General features: G+C 46.9%; 1 protein-coding gene across 4 annotated transcripts in view; it reads left to right on the forward strand.

The window, feature by feature from the left end:
- The window catches only part of Sptlc1 (serine palmitoyltransferase, long chain base subunit 1), a 39,255-nt gene that overhangs the window by 4,992 nt on the left and 9,213 nt on the right, over positions 1 to 25,050 (forward strand). For 2 of the 4 annotated variants that reach the window (XM_087590967.1, NM_001108406.1), the window contains 8 exon segments: positions 4,012 to 4,105; positions 4,559 to 4,631; positions 13,069 to 13,201; positions 16,430 to 16,559; positions 19,362 to 19,451; positions 22,940 to 23,047; positions 23,987 to 24,082; positions 24,605 to 24,701. In XM_087590967.1, coding sequence (XP_087447093.1) covers positions 13,107 to 13,201; positions 16,430 to 16,559; positions 19,362 to 19,451; positions 22,940 to 23,047; positions 23,987 to 24,082; positions 24,605 to 24,701 — 616 coding nt within the window. In that variant the 5' untranslated portion in view covers positions 4,012 to 4,105; positions 4,559 to 4,631; positions 13,069 to 13,106. 4 annotated transcript variants of the gene reach the window in all.

Genomic DNA, 25,050 nt, shown 5'->3' on the forward strand with positions numbered 1-25,050 from the left:
AATAGTAAATGGACTGGGATTATAGCTCAGCGGTGGAGAACTAGGAGGAGGCAGCACATTGGTTTTAAGTTGTTTTAGGTGTGTGTGTGTGTGTGTGTGTGTGTGTGTGAGAGAGAGAGAGAGAGAGAGAGAGAGAGAGAGAGAGAGAGAGAGAGAGAATATGCAAACGTGTGTATGCAAACATGTGTGGGTGCCTTTGGAGGCCAGAAGAGTGTTGGGCCCCTTGGAGCTAAAGTTGCAGACATTTGTAAGCCACTCAGCATGGATGCTAGGGTCCAAGCTCTGTCTTCACAATAGAGCCCGCAAGTCCATCACCGCTCATCCACCTCTGTGGCCTAACCCATGGGGTTTACTTGCTTTTGTGGTGCTAAGAATGGAGCCCAGGCCTTGTATCTGCTAGCTGAACTTTGACCCTGCCTGGACTGATGTTTTGATTGCTACACTGAGTCTTAACTGCAGTTCACATAACACCTGTTGCTTTAGTACTGAGGTGACAGGAAAGTGCTACTTTAGTTTTTTCTGTTAAAACATGCCTTACTGCGCTATCCACAGAGCACAAAATTGATTCTTTTAAAATCTCAATTAAAATTAAATTGGTAGTTTTCACTGTGTTAACGTAGGTATGCCACTGTCACCACTATCTTAATTCTAGAACCTTTCATCCCTCCCCGCCTCCCTCCCTGCTCCCCAGCCCTAACAGTGTTTATCTCCCTTCTCTACTGAGCAGGCCATTTTAGGTAGTTCATATGAAAGAAGTCATGCAAAGTGGTACGTTTTGTGACATGAAGCTTGGTCCCTTTGGGGCCATCTTTGCTATGACAGCCATCAGTGTGTCCAACCCCTGTCTCTTTTACATTCCATAGTCACCTTTGTGTATGGTTTCTCAACTTTGTCAATAGAAAAACTGATACATGACCTGATAGCTTGTGAGTAGATACACAGTTGTCAGCATGCCAGATCCCATTGGTCTCTGCCTCCCTGCCCCAGCGCTGAGCCCGAGATGTTAACCTTCCTGTGAGGGACCTTCCGGCCTGTTTGTAAACCCATCGAGCCATGCATAGCCTTCCCCTTCCATGTCATTACATGAGATTTCCTTGGAAACCCTAATTGTGGTCGCTTTTCAAACACTGAACAATCCTTTCAGATGAACATCATACATTCCTTCCTTAATATTTTCTTAGTGTTGCACATTTGTATTTTATTACACTTTGCATATGCTTCCCACGTTGGTTCAGTAGTTTCATGAGGCTGGAGTCCGTATGTGATGTGACCCAGGCCTTGCAGGTGTGCTCTTGTTAATGTAACTGACCTCTACACACAGTCCCACTACACACAGTGTGACCTTTTGTGATAAGCTAAGCGAGCGGTAAGAAATAAGCAGCTTTGGTTCTGTTCTTAAGGAGAATGCCTTCATTGTCTGCCTTGTTACCTACGAGTTGTCCACAGTGCCTTATTTCATGAGGAACTCCTGATCTTGGCTTAAGAATTTAGATATACATGCTGAGATTTGTCTACTGCCGTTCCCATTTCTGTGTTTTTAAAATCGAGTCACACTTGGGATTTGCCTTTGTGCCTTTCTGAGATTCACTGATTTAGTTGAACACTCAATTTATATGTGTTTACTTTTCTCTAATAATGATTCAGTCTTTTTTCTGATACCTTAGGAGCAGGCATTCAGAATTGTGTAGGTTTTGAAAGACACTGTGTTTACTTCTTCCATAAGAGAGCGCTGTGCATGGCCTGGGACGGTCTCTGTGTGAGTGGCCTGGGATGGTCTCTAAATGCACCACTCACTGGGAAAGGCACAGTTCTGCAGCGGCCTCTCCGCTCCCGATGGCTTTGTCCCGTGAGTTCCATTGCTTTAGAAAGCTTCATCCTTCCTAAGTTCTGTCCAGCTGCAGCCTGTGCTTTAATGTGTGCTGGAGAGAGACTGACACTTTTGAGCAGTTTGTTTATTTTTTTAAGTGTGTGTTTGTGCACGTGCATGTATGACTGCTGCATACCTGTGGAGGTCAGAGGACAGCTTTCAGGAGTGAGTTCGAGGGATTGAATTCAGGTCAGCAGGCTTCATGGTAAGCACCTTGACCACTGAGCCATCTCACCAGCTGTAATACTTGCTTTTGATACCTGAGCATTCCTAACTTTTCACTTTGATTTTTTTTTAATGTTTTTTTTTTCTTTTTAAAAACAAGGACATTGCTTTCCTTGAACTGTCTTTTTAGTGGTTTCTGATTCATTGCCTTGTTTTTGCAAAGTCTGTTCCTTTCTGAAGGTTTCTTGTGTCCTTGCTGAGCTTGTGGCTTTTACCTTTTTACAAGTATCCCACTCCCACTGACTATCCTAAGCCACAGTGTCTCGGGGTGGGGCGGGGCGGCACAGCCGTGATTAGTCATAGCACTAGAAGGCAGGGAGGCTCAGGAGCTCAAGGGCAGTCTGGGCTAGACAGTAAATTTAAGACCATCTTGAGCTACAAAGTCAGGCCCTATTCCAAAATGAAAAGAAAATGTCATGTTTTATAGTGCTGGGTGTGATGACGGGTATCTTCTAGAAACTTTATAAGAAAGCAGCCATTTGCTTTATTTCCGGTGACTTGGATCCACTGCATTCATTGTTGCTCAGATATTTCACCTCAGATACTTTGTGTCTGCTCAACTGAAGAGTGGAAGAGAGTAGACAGGACTGACTCCCTCCCTCCCTCCCTCCTTCCCTCCCTCCCTCATCTACCCACCATGTGTGTCTGTTTTGTTTCCTACCCCACTCTACTTTCAGAACTTCTGCTCACCGCCCTTTTGACTCTTTTCCTACTCTCTGTCCCTTTGTGCTCTTTTATATTTTTCTGGGGTCTTTTCTTTTCTTTTCTTAATACAGGGTCTCTCTATTTAGTCTTAGCTAGCCTGGAAATCACAATGTAGACCAGGCTAACCTCCGGTTCACTGCGCTCCTCCTGCATCTGCCTCCCAAATCCTCAGTCTTCCTCCATTTTATATGATTTAGTTCATATCTGTCTCTTGTCTAGCTTTCCAGAATTGTGAGCCTCTTTCCTCCTGAGTTGCCAGATCTGCTTAAAATAGTGTCTCTGAGTGCAGTGTACTCTCCATAGACAGCCAGGCAGCAGTGTAACTGAAGCCACAATTCTGGGCACAGTCCTTTTCTTCACTTGGACAAGAGTTTGATAGCATCTGTCTGGTGTGGTGTGGTGTGGTGTGGTGTGGTGTGGTGTGGTGTGGTGTGGTGTGTATTTCCTTACATCAGCAAAAGACTTGACATCTGTTTTCTGAGATCCTGTCTCCCACCTCAGCTGTGCTTACATTTGGCTCTCGTATAGCTGGCCACTTTTTGAGGGGTGAGAGGGCATAAAGGAGCCATTCATCTCAGCATTAACCATTAACTAAGAAATGAATTGTGCTTTCAGTGTGCTGCTATAGACAACATTTTAGAACACTTTAAGATCACTTTAACTCACTTTGCCTATTCTTGCCTTTGATCTTGATCACTTTGTATTTCTTCAATTATTGTTTTATTATAAGTTTAGACATTTTATTTAGCTACTTCTCCTTTTAAGTTTTAAAAATCAAAGATTTATCATTCATTTATCTCCTTTAAAAATAAATTTTACATTTATTCTTAATTTACTCGTATGTATGTGTTGGGTATGTATAAGCACCACGTGTGTGCAGTCCCCGTGAGGGCCAGAAGAGGGCATCAAATCTGGTACTAGAATAGAAACAGTGGGAACAACCACATCTATGCCAAGAACCAAACCCCAGTCACCTGCTGTCTTTCCCACAGTCCCCCACTTTTTTCCTCTGTGTAGTTGTAAGGGATCATATTAAAGAACAGAACCAGTGGGAAGATGTCTGACTCTTAACTACCATTCTCTAACTCATCAGAAAGCACAAAGGAGAGGGGTGGACAGCAAATAGATAGGGAACGATGGCTCCATAGTCTTGCTGTGCCTGCTATCATGAGCCCAGATGGGTGCTGAAATAAACTCTCCCTGTCTTCCCCCAGCCCTCCAACCCATAACATCGTGGTGAACGGAAAAGAGTGTGTCAACTTTGCCTCCTTTAATTTCCTCGGGTTGCTGGCCAACCCTCGGGTTAAGGTGAGTAGCATGTAATGCTGAAGTGGGTCAAGACACTGCTAGCTGAAGAAACGACACAAAGACGGGCGGGTTATCAGAGGGGGATGGTGTATCACTGTGTCAGACAGAATCAAATCCGGACTTGGACCATGCAGGACAGAAGTGTCTGGTGGGCTCAGTGTGGGTGACGACCAGAGAACCTAGGACACCAGAGCTAAGTAGAAGTCAGAGAACATCCGAGAAGTTGTCCCAGCTCCTGTTAGGATCAGGGCTAGCAGGCATCTCTAGAAAATCCTGGCAGTCAGTAGACTTTCAGAAGTAGGCAAATGTCACTTCTCTGGTCCTTCAGGCTTCCTCATGTTTCCTAAACCCTAGGAAAGTGGGAGCAGGGAGGAGGAGCCATGTGGGACCAAGAATAGGGAGGGTCATCTGCACCGCGCACAGGAAATCATTGGCAAGTTTGCTTCCATACAGGCTGCGGCTTTTGCATCATTAAAGAAGTATGGCGTGGGTACCTGTGGTCCCAGAGGGTTTTATGGCACATTTGGTAAGTGCATTTTTCTCAGACTCCCTTGAGGGATCTGTTGAAATGTGAAGCTCTTGGGAAGCATTCTGAACAGTCAAGCTGTGTATGTGCACTTTTCATTTAGTCCTGTTGAGAGCATGGTGGGACTGTAGAGAGCAGAGCTGTAGGAGCCAGAGGATGGGCTGCAGTGGGCTCTACTGCAGGCGTTCCAACACATGGTGCTGGGAACAGACTTTCGGGGGTGCATGCCTGTTGTTGATGAAAGGTCCAACTGCTGGGGGCTCACTCTTTGTAGTCATGAGGGATCCATGTCTAATGTCATGGTGCTGTGAAACAAAAGGGCAGGCAACAGTGCGTTCCCACCTCTCTTTCCCACTGTCCACTGGCAAGAAGTAGCAGCAGGCCACATCTGAGCCTAAGGCAAGGCTGGCAAAGAGCCCTGAGCAGCAAGTACCGTGGAGAAAATGGGAACACATTTACTAGGTTGTGACTTTTTTTCCTTTCTACAATGAGGCTGGAGGGTCACCAGTGTCTATGTGTGAGCTCCTGCTCAAGTGGCAGGAAAAAAGAACTGAGCTAAGACACACTCCCACTGCCAGACGATGTGGGAGACTAGTCTAAGGCTAGCAGAGTGGTTGGCCTAGTTCTCACTAGTAGGGGTTTGTTTCTTTGGCATAGGACTAGAAAACAGAAAGGCCGCTTTTTACCGGGGTAGTCGGCTGTCATCTGATTTACGAGGCTCTCTGTGGATTTGCCGGAGTAAAGAAGCTGCTTTCTATTTCTCCTCCTACTCTTCCTTCTCTTCCTCTTCCTCCTCCTCCCTTCCTCCCTCCCTTCCTTCCTTCCTCCTCGTTTCTTTGTCTCTTTGTCTCTAAGGTGTGCGTGCGTCATCACCATCCCTAGCCCAGACACTGGTTTCTTCAGAGTCTCTCATAGCTTGTATTTGTCCTTGGCCTTGATTATTGTTTAGAGTTAATCTGGGAGGACAGATAAGACACACTGCTGTATCAAAAGAGGGACTTTTAAGGATGATTTCCCCAGAGCTGTGAAAATGTGGTTAGACTGGCCCCGTTCTCCCTTACGACACTCACTATATTTGGTCCCTTAAGGCTCCTCACCGAGTAACACAGTATGAGGTACAGACTCCAGGCCTTCTCCTACCTGAACCTCTTATCGAAGCCTTCACCTCAGCCTTAAAACAAAGCCATTTCTCATTAGCTCTGCTGTGGACTCCTCTTAGGCACATGCAGATGATGTCCATGCGTTTGCACTTCTTCCATTTCTGTGTTCTGATTTTTCTTTACTTTCTTATTCAATTTCTTTAAACAATTTTATACAATATATTTTGATTACGTTCCCTCCCCCAACTCCTCCCAGGTCCCACCCAACTTCATGTTCATTTTCTCTCAAAAAAAGAAGAAAAGGAAGACCAAAAAAAAAAAAAAAAACCAAAAAGCAAAGCAAATAAAAAAGCCCATCCCACTCCCCCAAAACATTTTTGAGTTTGCCAACTACACCTGGGCATGAGCCATGCCCTGGAGTGTAATTGATACACAAGTTACACTCCACTGGAGACAGTGGCTTTTTTTGGCCAAGCAGGTATCAATTGCAAATAGCTTTGGTAGATGGTAGACTGTGATTTAATGTTGGTATGGATGTGTTTGGGTTTTTGTGACCCTAGGGTAAAGCCATAACCTGTGTGGTCTGGGCATATGGTTGACCTGGGAGCTGTACCCCAGCCCCACATATTAAGTATATTAGGAGTTTAAATTGGTGTCTGAATGGCCACCAGAAGCATAGAGTGAATATACAGGTTTAGAAATATGCAATCGACCTTATAGACCCGTCACTCCGTCTGTCCTAAAAGCGTGAGCAAAGGCTCACTTGAGCAGGGCTGCAGGCTCATGTGCAACAACAGGGTAGCCATGTCATGGGACTGGCAGGTCCCTTCCTTCTCACCTGTCAGCCTGCTTCCTCTGTGTGTGCATGTGGAATCTAGACTCGTCCTTACCCTGTTTTCTAGCAGGTTTGTTTCTGTTTGTTTGGGTGGGAGTTTCCCCTCTCATTCTGGAAGCAGATATTTGAATAAGTGTAATGACCTGCCTTGGGATTCTAGCATTCAGTAAAATCAGGCACTACTTGAGTCTCTCAGACCTCTGAGTTGTCTCCCTGAGCTGCAGACGCCTTTGCACTGAGCCCTGAGGCCGAGGTGAGGACCCTCTTCTCTGTACTTGCTCCGTTGACCTGAACTCCATAGCTCAAGGCTTAGCCTTTCTCTCCCTGCCCACAAAGGTTGCTTTTCCTGTGATCTTCCCTCCTTGGTGTACATTTGGGCATCTGTTTTCAAAGTTCTCTCCCTCTTAACTTGGAGATGATGAACATAAACCCCTTATAGGAGAAGTAACTCCTTGTTAAAGCATCCTCCCAGGCCCGTGAGATGGCTCAGCAGGAAAGGGAAGAGAGAACTCAGTCTCTTAGGTCATCCTCTGATCAGGACACATGCACACCTGTACTGTACCCATGCACGAATGCAAAATAAGTGTTTTGTTTTGTTTTTAATTCTTTTTGACCATTTACTGTCACAGAAAGTCAGTAGAGCAATGACCAAGGTAACGTCTATGTAAAATGTGTGGGTATCCTGGCCTTCCTCCCAGAAGTCTGGCAAGAGAACTGAATATCAAGTTCCTATAGTGGCCAGCACACAATATGCATGTCATGTGTGGACACTACACAGCAAAGCTATTAATTTGTACCGCTGATATGTGTTGTTAATTGTGGTTTAAAAGCCACTACAGAGTCATGATTGGAATGTTTCCCGCACACTTGTGTGTGGTTTGAGCTGAGAGCCTTGTGTCCCTCCACGATGTTCAGGAGGGTGTGTTGGTACCTGTTCATTCCAACATTTCCCTGTTTGGGTACATGGAAGCCACCCGTGCTACCCTCTGCTGCCTTGGGAGTGGTCTACTGTAGGTAGTCCTCACTGGCTTCTTGGTCTTACTCTGAGTCAAAAGACATCACTGTATAGCGGGCTCACTGGCCATTTTATTATGGTGTAGAACCAGCAGTGAGCCTCCTGTGGTGGCCTTTAAGTGCCCACTTTTTGTGTGAGAGTAGCAAGCTGGGCTGCCACTGAGGGCCAATAACACCTGTTCTTCAGAGTCCTAGGTGAACTGCTGCTTTTCTCCTGGTCATGAGATCATGGTTTTTAGGTGTGGGGATCAGTCCTCAGGCACGTAGCTCAAAGCATTTCAGTAAGAGTCACAGGGTCCACACATTCATCACGGCAGTTGAATACGTAAGTACTGTCGGTTTCACTTATAGGAAAAAGTGAGTAGGTGTGTGTTTTGAGTCAGGGTCTCATAAGTTCTCCAGGATGGTCTTAGCTTGGGATCTTCCTGCCTCAGCCTCCCAGGTAGCTGAGTGAGTGTCTCCTGTATCTCAGGAGCTTTACATTTTCACTTATTTGCTTATATACGAGAAGGGGCATATGCCACAGTTCCTGTGAAGGGTAGAAGGCAGTTTGCAGGACTTAGCTCTGCCCCTCCACCGTGTAGGTTCTGGGAACCAGATTCAGGTCATCAGGCCTGGTAGCAAGTGCTTTTAGCTGCTAGGCCATCTCTGTGGCTAAGGGGTTTTTTGTTTTCTTTCAATAGTATTTATTAACTAGGTGGCAACACACCTTTAATCCCAGTGTTGCAGAGGCAGGGGCAAGCAGATCTCTGAGTCCCGGGCCAGCCTGGTCTACAGAGCTGTGTGGAGTTGGTTGTTTCCTAGGCTCTCCTTTGGAAACCAGTCGACAGGGTTTGCTCCTGCTTCCTTGTACATGAAACCGGACAAATGGCCCACAGAAAACAAACGGTAATGACCACATTCACGTAACTTCATGAAAAGATACGGGATAACCAGATTTTCCTTTTTTGAAGTAAAACCTTTTCTCCTGGGGATTTAGCTCAGTGGTAGAGCGCTTGCCTAGGAAGCACAAGTCCCTAGGTTCGGTCCCCAGCTCCGAAAAAAAAGAACCAAAAAAAAAAAAAAAAAAAAAAAAAACCTTTTCTCCTGGATATTAGTTTAATTGAACAGTCTTTTCAGAGCTGGGCACTGTTCTGAGTGTTTGATTGATGTTAAATTATGTGTCCTCCCAGCGGCCCTTTGAGGAAGATGTGGCTGTTACATGCTTGTCAGAAGAGATATTGGGAGGTGTGAAAGAGTTTCAGACTTGTGTGGGTGTAAACCCAGTGGTGGCTGCCCAGCCTGAACCTCCTGGAGGCTGCAGCCTGGGCTCTGGATATCTCAGTGGGCCGGCCTCCTATCATAGGTTCTAGTGAGGTCGGAAAAGGTCTAGAGGATCCTGAAGCATCAGTGGCTTTAGGGAGTGTGGGACATAGACTTCCTAGGACCGGCCTCATTTCTGCTGATTCGAGTTATAAAATGTAGTGCTTGAGCTGTGCTCCATGTGTAGTTGGAGCCTCACTGGCCTGGGTGGATCTACACACAGAAGACAGGGCCATCAGCAGGCAGAGAACAGCACCTGGTAGTTTTTCCTGCTGCCCTCTCCCTTGGATGGGAGTGTGCTCACTCACAAGCCAGCATCCAGAGGAACAAGTTCTGCACTTGCCCATGTTGACCGTCACAGAACCTGTTCTGCAAGACTGACACCAACCAAAATCTGTTGTTAGATAGAAGGAAAGGCCACAGCATCTGAAACTGTGAGGACTAGGCGAGTCGTTGATTTCTCTCTCGGATTCTCCAGCCCAGCATACTGCAGCTAGCTGTATGTGAGTGTCCATCAGTGAGTGCAGTGGTGAGCCTGCTCCCCTGCACCTCAGTGTCCATCAGTGAGCGCAGTGGTGAGCGTGCTCTGACACAGTTTCTATCGGTACAGGCCTTCCTCTAAGGCCATCAGACAAGCCCTGGTATGTCCAGCTTCTCACCAGTGACAGGAGTTGAGAGCTGAGAAGCCCTTTCAGTGTTAGTAACCATGTTGTATCTGCTTCCTAAGTGACAAACGGCATAGCATTCTGAAGTGGAGCTCTCAAAGGAGAGCAGTTCACTGTGATCTGGAAGCCTGGGCTAAGCACCTGCCAGCTCTACTGATGGGCACAGTAGACTCCCGGCCAGAGGCAGGGACCTGAGAGGCACCGGCTACAATGCTCCAGACCCTAGTGGAGAATGGGAGGAAGATGTGCCTCAGACTAACCAGTGCTTAGCAACGTGGGGAGGAAGCAGCTGTAAAGTCTTGTTGCTTTCCTTTCTGGCCATTTTACCTGAAGCCTTTTGGTGACATTTCTCTGGGCAGCCACCTGCCTTAGGCTCTGTCTGTGTTAACGTCATAGATGTAGGACGTGCTGAAGAACTTAAGCTTAGTCGTCTGGAGGCCATATTTATCTACCGTTGAGGTAAGTTTAGCTGTGATTTGACTGGCCATTGGCAGTGTATTCCTTTCGGTAAGCACATGCTGTTCCTTACCGTGACATAGCCATAGACATTGTGACCAGTGAGTGTGGACAGGCATGCTGTGTCCCTGCTTGCTTAAAATGGAATCTGCTGCTTTTTCTCAAATTCTAGGACCTTTTGAAGAACCTAGATAATCTGGGATTGGCCATTGCCACTCACTGTAGTCCCTTGGAATAGCCTTGCCCTGCCATTACTTAGTGTCTCCTCAGCTGACACACCCTGACTCCTCTCCTCCACTGCTTTGGAATCTGCTCTACTCCCCTGCCTTCAGTGCCTCTGTTAGTGGTCAGGACTAGAGCCACTTTGCCTCCCTGAGCTGGAAGTTCTCCAGCACAGAGCATGTGGGGAAGCTGGTCTACTCCTTCAGGCATGAGCCCTGGAGTGTTTATGATCCAGTGCTCCCTCAGAGTGCCTCAGTTCTAAGGGACTTTGTTACTCTAATGAGCCAGTTGGTGGTAAGCTGTCCCCAGAGACTGCTACCCTTCCTCCTGGATATGAATTAATGGCTCAAACTGAGTTGAAAGGCTACAAGAAACCATGAGTTTAGAGTGACTAAATATGTCAGCTCACGATTAAAATATGTTATAACAGCATCCCCCTTTCCCACCTTTATTGAAAATAGTTTTTTCTCATATCCTGATTATAGTTCCCACCCCTATCCAGATCAACTCCCTTTCTGTCTGTCATGAGAAACCACAGACTTCTGAGGGATATTATTAAAATAAGACAGACTAGAGTAAGATGAAACAAAAACTAACACATTGGAGTTGGAAGACAAACAATAGGGGAAAAGCCCAAGAAAGGGCACGAGGATCAGACTCCGCCTCTCTGTGATGTCTACTGTGTGTTATATTAATCAGGGTTCTCTAGAGTCATAGATCTTATAGAGTAGGGGTAGGGGGCGTTACATATTGTGAGGATTTATGGGGTGACTTACAAGCTGGAGTCCAGCTAATCCAATAGTGGCTGGCTGTGGAAAGAAAATCCAAAAATTCAGTAATTGCTCAGTCCGCAAGGCTGGATTTCTCGGCTGGTCTTCATTTCAGTATATGCTGGAATCCCAAAGAAATAGGTCTAAAGCCGGTGAGGAACATGTGCTAGCAAGGCCAGGGCAAGCAGGCCGTGAGCAGCACCTTCCTTTGTCCATGTCCATCAGGCTTCTAGCAGAAGATGTGGCCCACATTCGAGGTGCATCTTCCCCCCTCAAAATCCAGTTCAAAAGTATGTGTGTTCCTACCTCAAAGATCCAGACTAGAAGTGAATTCTCCCACTTCAAACCAAGTTGAAATAAGCTCACGGTGTGCCCTCCAGTTTTGGATTCCAGTTCCTTCCAGATGTAGTCAAGTAGACAGCAAGAAGAGCTATCAATCACGTGCGTCTCTATATATGTCCCTCTGCTGTGGGCTGTGAGCAAGGTATTGATGTATGGGTATGGCTCTTGGTCCTTGAAGCAGTGTTGTGTATGCGTTCCATCACGCGGGAGGGGCTTAAGTCAAGTCAAGTATTGCTTGGTTCTTCCCACAGGCTGTGCTGCCGTCTTACATGCAGGACAGCATTGCAGGTCAAAGGGTTGTGACTAGCGTGGTGTTGACATTTTCTTTTGGTACCATGCAAGAGTAAGTTCGTATGCCAAAGATGCTAGAACTCGGGAATGGAGGCTCCGTGTAGACCCCGGCTAGACTTGCTCATGTTGGGTGAGCGGTGTGCTCTCGTCGGCAGTGGAGCCTTGCAGCAGTTGGTGGAGAGCAGCCTATAGTCTTGGCAACAGCCAGAGTTGTTTGGGGTTCCAACAACTCCATTAAATGTAATCCGGTCCTGGAAGCTTCACTTGGTTACAAGAGATGGCCAGCTGGAGCTCTGTTCCCCACCCACCCACCCCCAATTGTTTAGAGATTTCATTTGTATTACCTTCATATGCATATATGTCTTTGAAAGCTTCTACTGCATACAGTTTTCGTACTACTCTTCAAATGGCCCTTAATTTTAGCTGTTTCTCCCTGTGTTCCCTCCCTCATCCTCTTCTCCCCTCCTCCTCCTTACTTGATCCTCCTGTTCCAGCTCCTCCACCACCCTGGCCATCCATAACTATGTTTCCCTTTCCTGTGCCCCTTAGTCCCTTACTTTATACCTCCCCTCTGCGGTTCTGTGGATTTATACCAGCATTCTTAGGGTACTTCTACACGAGGACCTGATTTCTGTTGGAACTGTGAGTGTGAATTTCCACAGTCTACACTTGCCGCACCTGAGTGCTAACCAGGGCTGTCGGAGAGGAGGCCTCTTGAGTTCTAGCACGCTGGTGCAGAGTAGGTCAAGCTCTTTCTGCTCAACTGTAAAGGCTGCTCGTGTAAGTGGCAGAGCCTCAGTAAAGTGTCAGAGGAAGTTGAAGTGGGTGAGGGAAGGAAGTCAGTGGGGTCCTGGTGGCAGAGGTGAGGAGGCAAAGCTGCCTGCCCTGCTCCGTGCTCTGCCCCTGCTCCTTCACAGCGGGGTCAGTTGCTCACACCAGCTTCTGGAACACTTTTTAAGAAGTCCATGGCTAAGTTGGGGTCTCCCTCTGCCATGCTTAGAGATAGGGAGCTGCTTTCAGTTCTTGTGACTCACTAGAACTCTGAGACCCAAATTATCTTCATTTTCTAGGGGTTTTTTTGGGGGGTGGTGCTATCATTGTTTGTTTGTTTGTTTGTTTGTTTTATTCCATTTTAGGGGCTGGTTAAATGGCTCCATAGATAAGCTTGTCGCCAAACCTGAAGACATGAGTTTGACTCCCAGAACTAAAACACTAGATGGAGACAGTTAATTCTCACAGGTTGTCCTCTGACTGCCACACATGGACGCACACGCACACACTCACACACGCATGCAAATAAATACATGTTTTTTAAAGTTCTACTCTGTCTGTAAGGTGGAAGGGGCAGTAATTAAACTACTGTGTACTTCGTGTCATTTGTCAGTAAAGGAGAAAGGATCGCAGGACAGTTTAACCGTTTAACCTTTCTTCTGAAAATAGATGTCCATCTGGATTTGGAAGAGCGCCTGGCAAAGTTTATGAAGACCGAAGAAGCTATCATTTACTCCTATGGCTTCTCCACCATAGCCAGTGCGATTCCTGCGTACTCTAAGAGAGGGGACATTGTTTTTGTGTAAGTGCCTTCACCTACACTTCTGACCAGATTCCCTCTGAAACAGCACTGTGCTCCAGGGTCAGCAGGTCCTTGTTGGAAGTTAACTGCTGAAAGAAAGAAGGAATCTTCTGGGCTTCTTGATTTTGTTTTTGCTTTTCCCGGTCAAGCCCCCCTCCCATAAGATGCTTGACAGTGCAGGTCTCACTCTCCCGGCACCATGATTATTTTTGTTGATGTCCAAATGAGGCAAGCCGTCTCCTTCCAAGTCAGCTCTGTGGCCCTGTCATGTGCTGAGTCGTGATCACAGCCTCACATTGCTTACTGTGCCCCTCATCACCCACCCTTCCTAGTCTGTAGGTCTCTGCTGATCTTGCCTCAGTGCTCATTAAGGACAGGAGCTGGGGCAGGAGCAATGGCTCAGTGCATAAGAGGCCTGGCCCCTGTTGCTCAGGACCCGAGATGGCTCTCAGCATCCATATCACAGCTCATAACCGTCTGTCTGTAACTCCAGGCCAGGATAGCTGATGCCCTCTTCTGGCTTACTTGGATACCAGGCACACGTTCATATATGATCACACAGTCACCCATACAAATAAAAAAAGTAAATATTCTTTAAAGGGATATAGAAGCCACCGGGTGGGGGTGTTCCTGACTGCCTACGGCACGTCTAAACTCAGGTGTATTCCCTGAATGCATGGTGTGCTGTGTACTGCAAGGGGAAACTGGGGCTGGTGTCAACAGTTGCTAGTGTCGGGCTGGAGAGATGGCTCAGTGGTTAAGAGCACCGACTGCTCTTCCCAAGGTCCTGAGTTCAAATCCCAGCAACCACATGGTGGCTCACAACCATCTGAAACGAGTCTGATGCCCTCTTCTGGTGTGTCTGAAGATAGCGACAGTGTAATCATAATATATAATAAATAAATAAAATATTTTAAAAAAAAAAAAAAACAAAAAAACAAAAAAAAAAAAAAACAGTTGCTAGTGTCTTTGCATTTGCTGTGAAGTTTACAAAAACATCCTTTCACTCTAGCAAGCTGTTTTCAATGACTGCAACTTACACGTCATAAACGTAAGCACAGAACAAAAGAAGATAAGCTAGGGAGGAGATGCTGCCCCTGCATTCCTCCCTCCCATCCCCATGTGTGCACATGTATGTGGAAGCTTGAGGTTGATGTTTGGAGTCAGCCAAACATCAGCATCTTCTACCTTACTCCGTGAGATGGGGTCTCAGTGAGACCCGACCCTGAGCTCTCGGATAAGCTAGCTCACTGATGGGCTAGTCTGGCTCGCTGATTTGCTCTGGGGAGCTCTTCTCCTTACAGGGGACACTTACATGGGATCTGGGAATCCAAACTCCACTCCTCATGCGTGTAAGCAAGCCCTATCCACTGCACCATCTCTCCAATCCCTACGTACACTCTAGGGAGGATATTTTATATCTACCCAAGACCAGGTTTACTGGAAGTGATCTGTTGTATTGCCAGTCTTTGAACACTAGAGGGCAATTCAAGCCCAAGTTCTTGTCAAATTCATAAATGGTGGTTTGTGTAGGCATGAATCTGAAGTACCTAGAAAGGTTAGTAAGTTTTCACAAGCCCCAGTCATAGGCAGAAAGCTTGTTCTGGAAGTCACTGGCATACAGTCAGGCACTACAGAATTCTGTCCAACGTGGCATGATCATTGTGCATAGATGTACTCTGCTTCCTATGCCATACCTGTGCTGGCAACACTGCCAAACTCTGATGCCACAAGGCCCCAAACCTGCACGTCACTGGTGACACACACACCAGAGCACACCTACTCCGGACTGGCTGAGGCAGAAGAGGGCTCATGACCCATGCTCAGTGCAGCTGGCATGATGGCGTTTACCAGCGGTCCACCTGTGGGTTTAAGTCGTCTTTGTATTAGGGCTGTACCCAGCTTCTTTGTGTCAGTCTGTGGTTCCCTTCTGTGACGACTGACACAGATGTCGGCCCACTTGTCATAGCCTCCTGGAGCTCTGCTCTCTTCTTCCCAGCTGTTTCTCTCTGGCATGCAGTGACTCATTTCAGTGATGTCTTTCTGTTCCCTGATCCTTTCCCTCTGTCTGCTCCACTGTAGTCTCCGTGGCTATTTTATTTTTCAGAATGCTATCTCCATAGAGTTCTCCCTGGAGCTTCTGTTTGCTCAGGTTTTCTGTTTTAGCTGACTTGTTTCAGGTGTGCTGGTAACTGCTGATTGACCCATTTATCTCCGGCTGCTTGGAGTTTGCTCCTAGGTCATCCTGGGCTCTGTCAGCTTGTGGTATGGCTGACACATGATGGATGTGAGGCTCACTTGGAACCTAGGCCTTCTCCTGTTAGGCGACTCCACTCTATACTGCTTGTCTCACTGATGCCCACAGGTTACATGTGCCCCAAGAAAGCTATAAGTGTGGCCCAACTAACAGCACTGGGATATTTTCCCCTTCTAACTCTGTTGTGTTTCTGGAGTATGAACTTTGCAGATGCAGTGTTGCAGTACCATCTGACTGGGTTGGGTCTCACTGATACTGGGGAAATAGAACATAGGAGGCTACTATGTTGTCCCTACTTCAGCTTGGTACCCAAGGTCAGAGTTTCTTCATTGCCACTGGGTGATGATGACTGTTCTGATTTTCCTTGATGTCACTTCTGACAACCCCCAGCTCAAAATGTCATGCCTCAGTGTTACCACGTGGGGTAGAGTGCACTCCCAGGGAAGGTGCAGGCTGCCATCCTCATGTCCTCAAAGGCCAAAAGTCTAAGCCCTTCCCTCGTCTCAGCTGGGGTGGGCGAATGAGGTTAGACCAGGTTCCCTGTGCTGCTTGACTGAGCTCAGGCGCTTGTTACCCAGAAGCTCTGCCTGCAGCTGGCCTGCCTGTGTTTCTTTGTGGAATATAGTGAGGTGCCATCAGGTGACAGAGCCACCACTGGGGGTGAACTCACTAGTGCTTGCGAAGGTTCTTAGAAAGAGGAGCATGTGAGTAAGCTCAGATGCCATCCACAGCATGGGCCCTAAGTTTAGAGTTGTCAGGATCACTTAATCTCAGGAGAGATTAAGAAGTAGCCATGTGGACAGGATGTGTGGAGTAAAGAGCAAACATCGGTGTGTGAGCGCTCAGACCTTTCTGTTGGCTGTGTTCCGGGTAGCAGTTGGAGGCTGGCGCACTCACACAAGCAGGCATTCTTCTTCTGAGAATGTTGACAAGGCCCTTTAACCCCAATTTGGTGCCTCTCCTCCTTGCAGGGACAGTGCAGCCTGCTTTGCTATCCAGAAAGGACTACAGGCATCACGCAGTGACATTAAGTTATTCAAGCACAATGACGTAGCTGACCTGGAGCGACTGCTAAAAGAACAAGAGATTGAAGATCAAAAGGTACGATCCTTTTGAAGAAGATTCTACAGCTCTTTGTGCTTCCTAAGCAGCTAAATTATAGATGAAATGGTAATTTGTCATTGAAAACTCGTCTGCAGATCACATTTGGATATTAAATAAGGGTGTTCCTGCCTATTAAATGTATCTCTGCTTGGAGAGCCTTGTCACATTTAGGCAGTCCAGGAGGCCAAGAGGAGAGCAGCAGCCTGCCCTTCAGGAGATGCAGAACACACTAAGGCTGTAATGGGGTGCATGGATTAAACTCATAATAGACTTATTTCTGTCCTCACATCTTAGCCTCCTGAAGCTCCCTCAGGAGGGAGTGCTTGGTGCCTTGAGGCTCCCTCGAGGTGGTGATTACATAATGTCTCCCTGGCATCGTTGGAGAGCAGCACAGAGTAATGTGTTTAAAGCATCATTGGGAGGATTAGGACTTATTTTTCTGGTCAGTGTAGATGGTAAAAGTCAAGCTGTTGGTGGCTTTGCCACAGGACTCCATGATGTGTGGTCTGTTTGGAGCCCATTTGTCACATCCCAAGCATCCCTTCCAAGTGGACCTTGCCCACAAACCTTATTCGTAACTAGAGTAACTGATGAAATACTCACCACCTTCTTTGGTTTTCTGTTAATTTCAGTTTTCCCAAATATTTGCATTATTCATTTAGAATTCTGACATCTGTGTTGAGGAGTCATCCCGTGCAATAGACACTTCATGAGTATGTATGTACGTGATCATTGAATATGCATAAACTCACCGGTCTGTGCTCAATACATTGTCAGCCAGTGTTGTGTATTTACACAATTAAGAGAAGGCTAAAGAAATTCTGAAGTTGAGGCTGTGCCACAGAATAATTCTTTCAATAGACTAAAAAGATGACCTGTATTCTAAGTACTAGAACCCAACCACCAAAATAAATTCCGTTTTGGAAAGAATGACTAAGGAACAAGTCTGCTGGAGATTTTCATAGATAAAGTTTGGAGATGTGATACTCAAATTTCTTGTGTATTTTTCATAAGGCTTATGATCTGTGGAGCTTCTTAATGAATCTTCAAAAAAATGTATCTTAGAAATTAAATTTCACTTTTTTAGTAAGTAATTTAGACTTCATTTTCTTCCCAGGAGTAGGCTACTAAATAACTTCACATTGTATTTTTAGAAATATCTCCCCACTTGAGATGTTGTCTCTAGAAGATAAGCAGAAGTTATATCAAAGATTGGCCTGTTCTTACAATGCAACACAAAAAGCAGAGTGAAGGTAGCAGCTTGCTTCAGCACCGAGAGTCCTGAGGTAGCTGTGAGCCTGCAAGTGGGACGTCTCCTAAGGCCACGTCTTCAAGCGCCATAGAGATGCCGCAGTGACTAAGAACACCCCCTGCCTTTCAGAAGCAGGTTCTATGCAGCATCGGCACTCCGGCTCCTCCTCCCGACCTCTGTGGTCCCTGCTGGCACGCACATGCCTATGTGCAGGCAAAACATTCATACACATAAAAATCAGTCTTTCAAGAGAACAAAATACAATTGTGTTTTAAGTAAAAATTAGAAGTGACCACAATGTAATATTTGAAAATTCAGATCCTAAAATTTACTGCAGCAGTACAATCCGGACTTTAGAGAAAGTGATGCCTGGGTACATATCTAAAAGAAAGGCAGACGTTACTGTGCACAGGCTGACTGCCTCGTCTTTAAATCCTTCTGTGTGTTCTTGCTCATGCTAAGACTCTACAGTGACTCTTGTAATCTCAAGCAGCTACATGAATCTGTGGTAGGACACTTACTAGTGTGTGTAAGGACGCCCTGCAGAAACCAAGGAAAGGACGGTTTTTAAAAGGGAGATGTCAGGATGCTGTGAGTGGAATTGCAGCTTTCCAGTTTTCTCTGGTGACCCCGACAGAGCTATACTGTCGTCTTGAAAGCATTTAGCTGTGAGTTTCAGGAACCTGGCAGCCTCTGTGATGTGTACCTCTACAGAGCAGAAGTGTCTGTGCAGACAATGCCCACTGGGTCCTTAGGTGCTCTGTGGCATTGCTGTGAGGATGGCTAGCCCAAGTGTGAAGTCTGAGTGGGGAGGTGGGAATGAGTTCTCTCTGGTCTTAATATTCTTCCATCTGTTACACCTGCAGTCTCCCCGGGTTCCTAGGTGTGAGAGGTTAGTGGCCTGCTGTACATGAGGTATAGAGAGACGCACACTGTCTGAGATAGCAGCTGTAGTCTACCACCTTGGACTTGATCAGATAAATCACGTCTGGATTTTACCTGACTAACCGGTGTGTAAGCAATGGTGGTGGAGGTTACAGAATGCCAACACACAGGAAAATAAAGTCATATAATGTACATACACACACAGAGAGACATATAGACACACACACACACACACACACACACACACACACAGCAGCATGTAGACACACATACACAGAGACATATAACACACCATCAACCTCCCACTGCTTGCACCATTTATAGCTCATTCTGCTCCTCAGGCCAGGCCCACGGTGCTGAAAACGGTCTTCTCTCAGCCATTCTGCGCTGGGACCCTGTTTTAGTACTGACAGGGTGTATCCAGCCCTGTGTGAGGTCACCTGACTGATGGTGTTCATTGGAAACTGCCTAAGCACGGACACTGCTTTCTCTCACTCGTGTTTCTGTCTAAATAAAAGGATCTCAAGCATGAGTTTTAATTCATCATGGCCTCTTTTTTCCTTTTTAAATAAATCCTTTATGAGGTGCAAGTTCTTGGGAGTAGCACTTTACATTTGGAGTTATGACAATTAAGATGTCTGGTCCTGTTTGTTTTGTTTTAGAATCCTCGAAAGGCCCGTGTGACTCGGCGATTCATCGTCGCGGAAGGATTGTATATGAACACTGGAACCATCTGCCCTCTTCCAGAACTGGTGAGCAGCCGTTGGCTCGCATCAGTGTGCTGATTGCCTGTCAGTTAGGCCTTTGGTTTCTGAGCACTTAAAGCACGACGCCTGGGCCACGGGCTGTGCTGCAGGTGAGGGGCTTGTGTTTAGAGACCCGGGAACTCACGATCGAGTCAGGAGTGCAACCCTGAGAGCTGTGCTCCAGCTCCACACTCAGGCCGTGGCTCACACTCGGGTAAGTAAAGAAGTAAATAAATGTTTAAAAAGGTAAGAAATGAGAGCGTGATATGAGGAAATGCCATAAATACACTCTTACGTTAGGAAAGAGTAACATTCCTGGCCGAGGTGGCCTTCAAAGAGGAAACCATGTTCAGTGGGTTGTTTTTACTTTTACATTCCATCTGCAGTTTCCCTTTCTCCTGCCTCCTAGTCCCTCCCCTCCCCTTCCCCTACCCCCCTTCCTCCACTCCCCCACAATCCACTCCTCCTCCGTTTGCTCAGGACAGGGCAACCTCCCCCACACCCCCGTGGAACATCCGTTGCAGTGAGACACGTTGCTAGACAAGGCAGCCGTAAGGGGAAAGGCAGGCTCGGAGTCAGAGACAGCTCCTGCTCCCTCTGCTTGGAGTCCCACACGAAGGCCAAGCTACACAGCTGTAACATGTGTAGCAGGCCTAGCTCGGTCCCATGCTGGTTGGCAATTTAGTCTCTGTGAGCCCCTCTGGGCCCTGGTTAATTGATTCAGTGGGGCTTTTTGTGGCGCCCTTGATCCCTCTGGCTGCTACAGCCCTTCCCCCCCCCTTCTGTGGGCCTCCCCAGGCTCTGCCTGAGGTTTGCCTGTAGGTCTGCATTCAGCCATCAGCTGCTGGGTGGAGCCTCTCAGAGGACCTCTGGGTTAGACACCAGCCTTGAGCATAGCACAGTGTCACTAGGAGCCATTTCATTGGCTTTCTCTCTTTTTTTGCCATTTGTGTTTGGTTCTATCCCACATGGGTCTCTGGACTTCCAACCTCTAGTTCCTGGCCCTCTAGGCAGTGTCAGGGGTGGACTCCCTCTCATGCATGGGTCTCAAGTTGAACCAGTCATTGGTTCACCAGTCCCACAGTTCTGCACCAGCTTTGCTCCAGCACATCTTATGGACAGGACAGAGTGCATAGATTGATGGCTTTGTGGCTGAGCTGGTGGCCCAGGCCCCCCACTGGACAGGAGTCCGGTGGTTGAATAAGAACTCGAGTTAAGGGCTTCACGGGGTATTTGTGAAACTTCTCATACATACGTCTTCTGAGGATATTAAATAACCTGTAAATACTGATGCAAGTGACGGGTTTTTCTTCATCTTCCCGGCTTTGTAAGGCTGTCAAAGACTGACAGGATAGAGGGGGTGGGGAGCCAGACTTATTACAGCAGGGTTTTCAAAGCATTCGGCACATTTATTTATGTGGTGTTGAGGAAGAACATGAATGCCACATTGCACGTGTGTGGAGGTCAGAGGACAGCTTGAAGAATGTACCGTGTGGGTCCTAGGATTAGACTCGGGTGGGCTTTATGCACTGAGCCATCCCTAGTGCTGCTTTGTGTGGGGTAAGAGTTCCAGGGCATTGCGCCCAGGCACAGGTACCTGGTGGGACAAAGTCAGAGAAGCTGGCAGCAGAGGGTTGAAAGTGCTGATGGTGCAGAGACGACAGAAGGAATTCTGTTGCCTGGGACCCTGTGCTCTTCACTGCTTCCCTCCAAGTGCTGGGCTCTTGTTACTGTTTCGTAAACGTGTTTTAGAGCTTGGTATCTCGCTCTGTTAAGGAAGAGTCAGTGTCGAAGAGCTTTCCCTTAAATGAGCATTTTTGATGGAAAAAAATCCAACCAAATGCCCACTATCCCCCGCCCACTTAACAGCAGTGGGACAGCTCACTCACCAGCCGCTCAGGAGGGGGCGTGTCCGTGCTTACAGTGGGAGGAGCTTAGTAGTGGGACCTGTAATAGGTAAAGGTGCAGGCGTGAACCAGAGTGTGGACCGGGGAAGGGCTTCACACAGGTCCTCATTGCAGTAGAAGCTGAGTAGCTTGTGACGCTGTCCTTTAATGTGGCTGTGCAGCTGATTACATGCACATTGCATGTAATTAAAGTACAGATTGGAGAAATACATAGAAATTGCACGTGACACTTCCTAATGCATTGTTGGTAAATTTAAGAATACTTTTTATTTAATAACTTCATACATGTCTTCTGCCAGGTGGTCATGGCACACGCCTTTAATCCCAGCATTCGGGAGGCAGAGGCAGGCAGATCTCTGAGTTTAAGGCCATCCTGGTCTACAGAGTGGGTTCCAGGCCAGCTATGGCTGCACAGAGAAACCCTGTTTCAAAACAACAAAAACTTGAAAGGAAAAGATTTACTTAGAAGTCTGACAACAGGAAACAACCACCTAGCGATCCATGTCGGGGGCGTCTGCATGTCTGTATCCTAGCGCTGAGGGACTCAGACAGAGGGAGCAACACAAGTCGTAGACCCTCCTGTCCTGCATGCGAGCTCTAGACTAACCTTGGCTACAGAGTAAGAGTCTTCTCTTAAAATGTAAATTCACGGGCTGGGGATTTAGCTCAGTGGTAGAGCGCTTGCCTAGCAAGAGCAAGGCCCTGGGTTCAGTCCCCAGCTCCAAAAAATAGAAAAGTTAAAAAAAAAATGTAAATTCATAAATAAAGTAAGAGGAAAGCAGATAAGCGAGCCACAATAAATGTAATAAAACATTTTTCCACTCAGGCATTCTGTGGATCCAAATTAAACCAACCGCTGAGAAAAAGAATTATTTCCCAGGGGGTTTATATGTAGTCAGATACGTTGTGTCTGTTACACATACTTGTCTTCTCATTTCCCTTCTTAAAGCCAGGCATTGTGCTGTCCTTGCTAAGCTGGGTCATATCAGAGACGAACAGAACAGTTGTAGCATTTGCTGTTCTTCATCCCGTAAAGGGGCTGTGCACAGGCACAGAGGGAAGGGTGAGCTGTTGCTCTGGGGCTCGCGTGTGACTCTGTCTAGTGCAGACCGTTGATTCATTCCCACTGCACTCCTGCCCACAACCTCACAATTGATGCTGAAGGGAATTTCTCCAATGTACATTTTCCTAGAAGGTATCTCTCAGCTTTCTGCATGTAAGATACTAGAAAGCACACTAGCAGGGCCAGTGTGAGCAATGGAGTCACTAGCAAAGGCACAATGGCGTGACAGTGCACAGTAGTGCTACACAAAGGACACTTAGAACCCAGTGACCTTTCCTCTCTGGGAGCACACTCTGGTGGGTAGCTCACTTGTCCTTCACCACCCACACACATGAGCTTCTAAAGGACGGATATTGATTTCAGAGTCACAGATTTTAACAAGTAGGTACATTTTATTCATAGATATTGAGGGTCAACTGTCAGTATTTTATAAGTTTAACTTTTTTTCTCCGAAAGACACTCTGTACGCTGCTAACAGTGATGGCTTTAAGTTTGTTTGTTTGGTTTGCTCTCTTAAAACCTAGGTGAGGTTAAAGTATAAATACAAAGCAAGGATCTTCCTGGAGGAGAGCCTGTCGTTCGGAGTCCTTGGGGAGCATGGGCGAGGAGTCACCGAGCACTATGGGATCAGTGTGAGTTCTCTCGCTGGGGAAGCTCCCCTGTCGGAAGCCTGTCAAGGAAAAGACTTCACCCATCCAGACAGTTCATGAGGCCTTGATGTCTAGGTAGATCTGGTCAGGTCAAGCGGAACCCTGTCTTCCCTCTGACATTTTTGTTCTTTTTTCCCAGGGGTGGGGGCAGGGGCAGGGTAGCTTGGCTTTCCATGTCTCTTCTAGGTGCAGCTAGGTTTGTGTTAATTTGTTAAGATGCTGAAGAATTGCCTTGGTACAGGGCATAGTGACAGGTGCCCGTGATCCCAGCAGTTGGGAAACTGATCTTCTGGGCTGCCAAATGATCCCACACCCAAACAGCAACAAAGAGGATTCCCCTAGTTCTTCCAAAGATGCTTTTAGTATTAACCTTCTACATATATTTATGGAAGTACATAATACAGTTGTGCCGTGAGTGTGTTTGTGTAAGTTGCAGTATGTGTAGTCATATTTGATATATAATTTTGACACATACATGCATGCTGTCAAAAACATCAGCAAGAATGAATTCAGCAAATCTACTATAAAGGCCCCAAAAGTTGGAATAACATTGACCCGTTTCCTTGCCCTACAGGAAAGTAGAGCCAGAGTGGCCAAGTGCCCTGGGCTGTGCTCCTGGTGCCCAGGCCGGTGACAGCTGCTTTGCTGGCCACCGTGGGGAGGTGCAGGGAGCCTTTCTCTAAAATGTGCTTTGCTGGCTGTCACCTAGTTGATAGATAAAATACAAAATCCCCTTAGCTGTGTGCACCAAGCACCGTACTACCCCAGAGAAAAGAGTGCGATGCCACAGGAAGTTAAGCAATGGCTGACACCAGCAAGTGTGTAGGGGCCTAGGTGAGCTGTAACTGCATGAAATTTAGTGAGGAAGGCCATGGTCCTCGTGCTGGCCTGGGAGTGACTGGCTTTCTGTTTTCCTGGCAGATTGACGACATCGACCTTATCAGTGCTAACATGGAGAATGCGCTCGCTTCTGTTGGGGGCTTCTGCTGTGGCCGCTCTTTCGTGGTTGACCATCAGGTGATGCCTCTTAGAAATGAAGGACAATTGCAGATGATTGTCCCCACCATCCCTTCAGAGTGCAGCTTCTAAGACAAGATTTAACTCATAATTTATTACATAGGTTTTATTTAAAAGCCTGGGTGATTTTTGGTTTTTTGGTGGTTGTTGTTTTAAAGGGTTTGGTTTTGTTTTATTTATATGAACATACTGTAGCTGTCTTCAGACACACCAGAAGAGGGCCTCAGCTCTCATTACAGATAGTTATGAGCCACCATGTGGATGCTGGGAATTGAACTCAGGACCTCTGGAAGAGCAGAGGTCTCCAGCCCCCTTAAAGCCCGTCTTAAAAGGATAATGCAAAGTGTTTACAGACACATGAAGTCCTTAACTCTTGAGAAAGCATCTCAGTTTTGTTATCTGTGCACCCTGGTGGTTCAGTCAGTATGCTTGCTGTTCAAATGGGTGTGGCCTGTCGGTGGGGACTGGGTGCCTTCCAAAAGTCCCTCTCCACAGAGAACATGTCCGTCTGTTCCTCCTTAGCGGCTCTCTGGCCAAGGATACTGCTTTTCAGCTTCACTGCCCCCCCTGCTAGCCGCTGCCGCCATTGAGGCCCTCAACATCATGGAGGAGAACCCAGGTATGGTCTGTAAAGTTGGTTCTCTTGGCTGTGGACCATCTGGCTTTCCAGAAGAACCAGCCCAAGGAAATTATTTACCAGACAAGTATTTAGAAATCAAGTTATTTAGAAAACAAGTGTCCTAATACAAAAACAATATCCAAACTTGTTGAGTACAAGTATTTAAAATTCGACCTATCGTCTATGAAAATGCCACATAGTATGAAACATGAAGATCCAAACCATTCCCGTCCCAGCATTTCAGATAGGCGGGCTCACCCATGCCTGGCATCATGAGATGATGGCAGTGGAGAAGCCACCCCTGCCCAGGACTGTGTAGAGGGCTTCACCTCCAAACTAGGGGCTAGAG

Source organism: Rattus norvegicus, chromosome 17 (assembly GCF_021556685.1).
Source record: "Rattus norvegicus strain SHRSP/BbbUtx chromosome 17, alternate assembly SHRSP_T2T, whole genome shotgun sequence".
Lineage (NCBI taxonomy): Eukaryota > Metazoa > Chordata > Mammalia > Rodentia > Muridae > Rattus > Rattus norvegicus.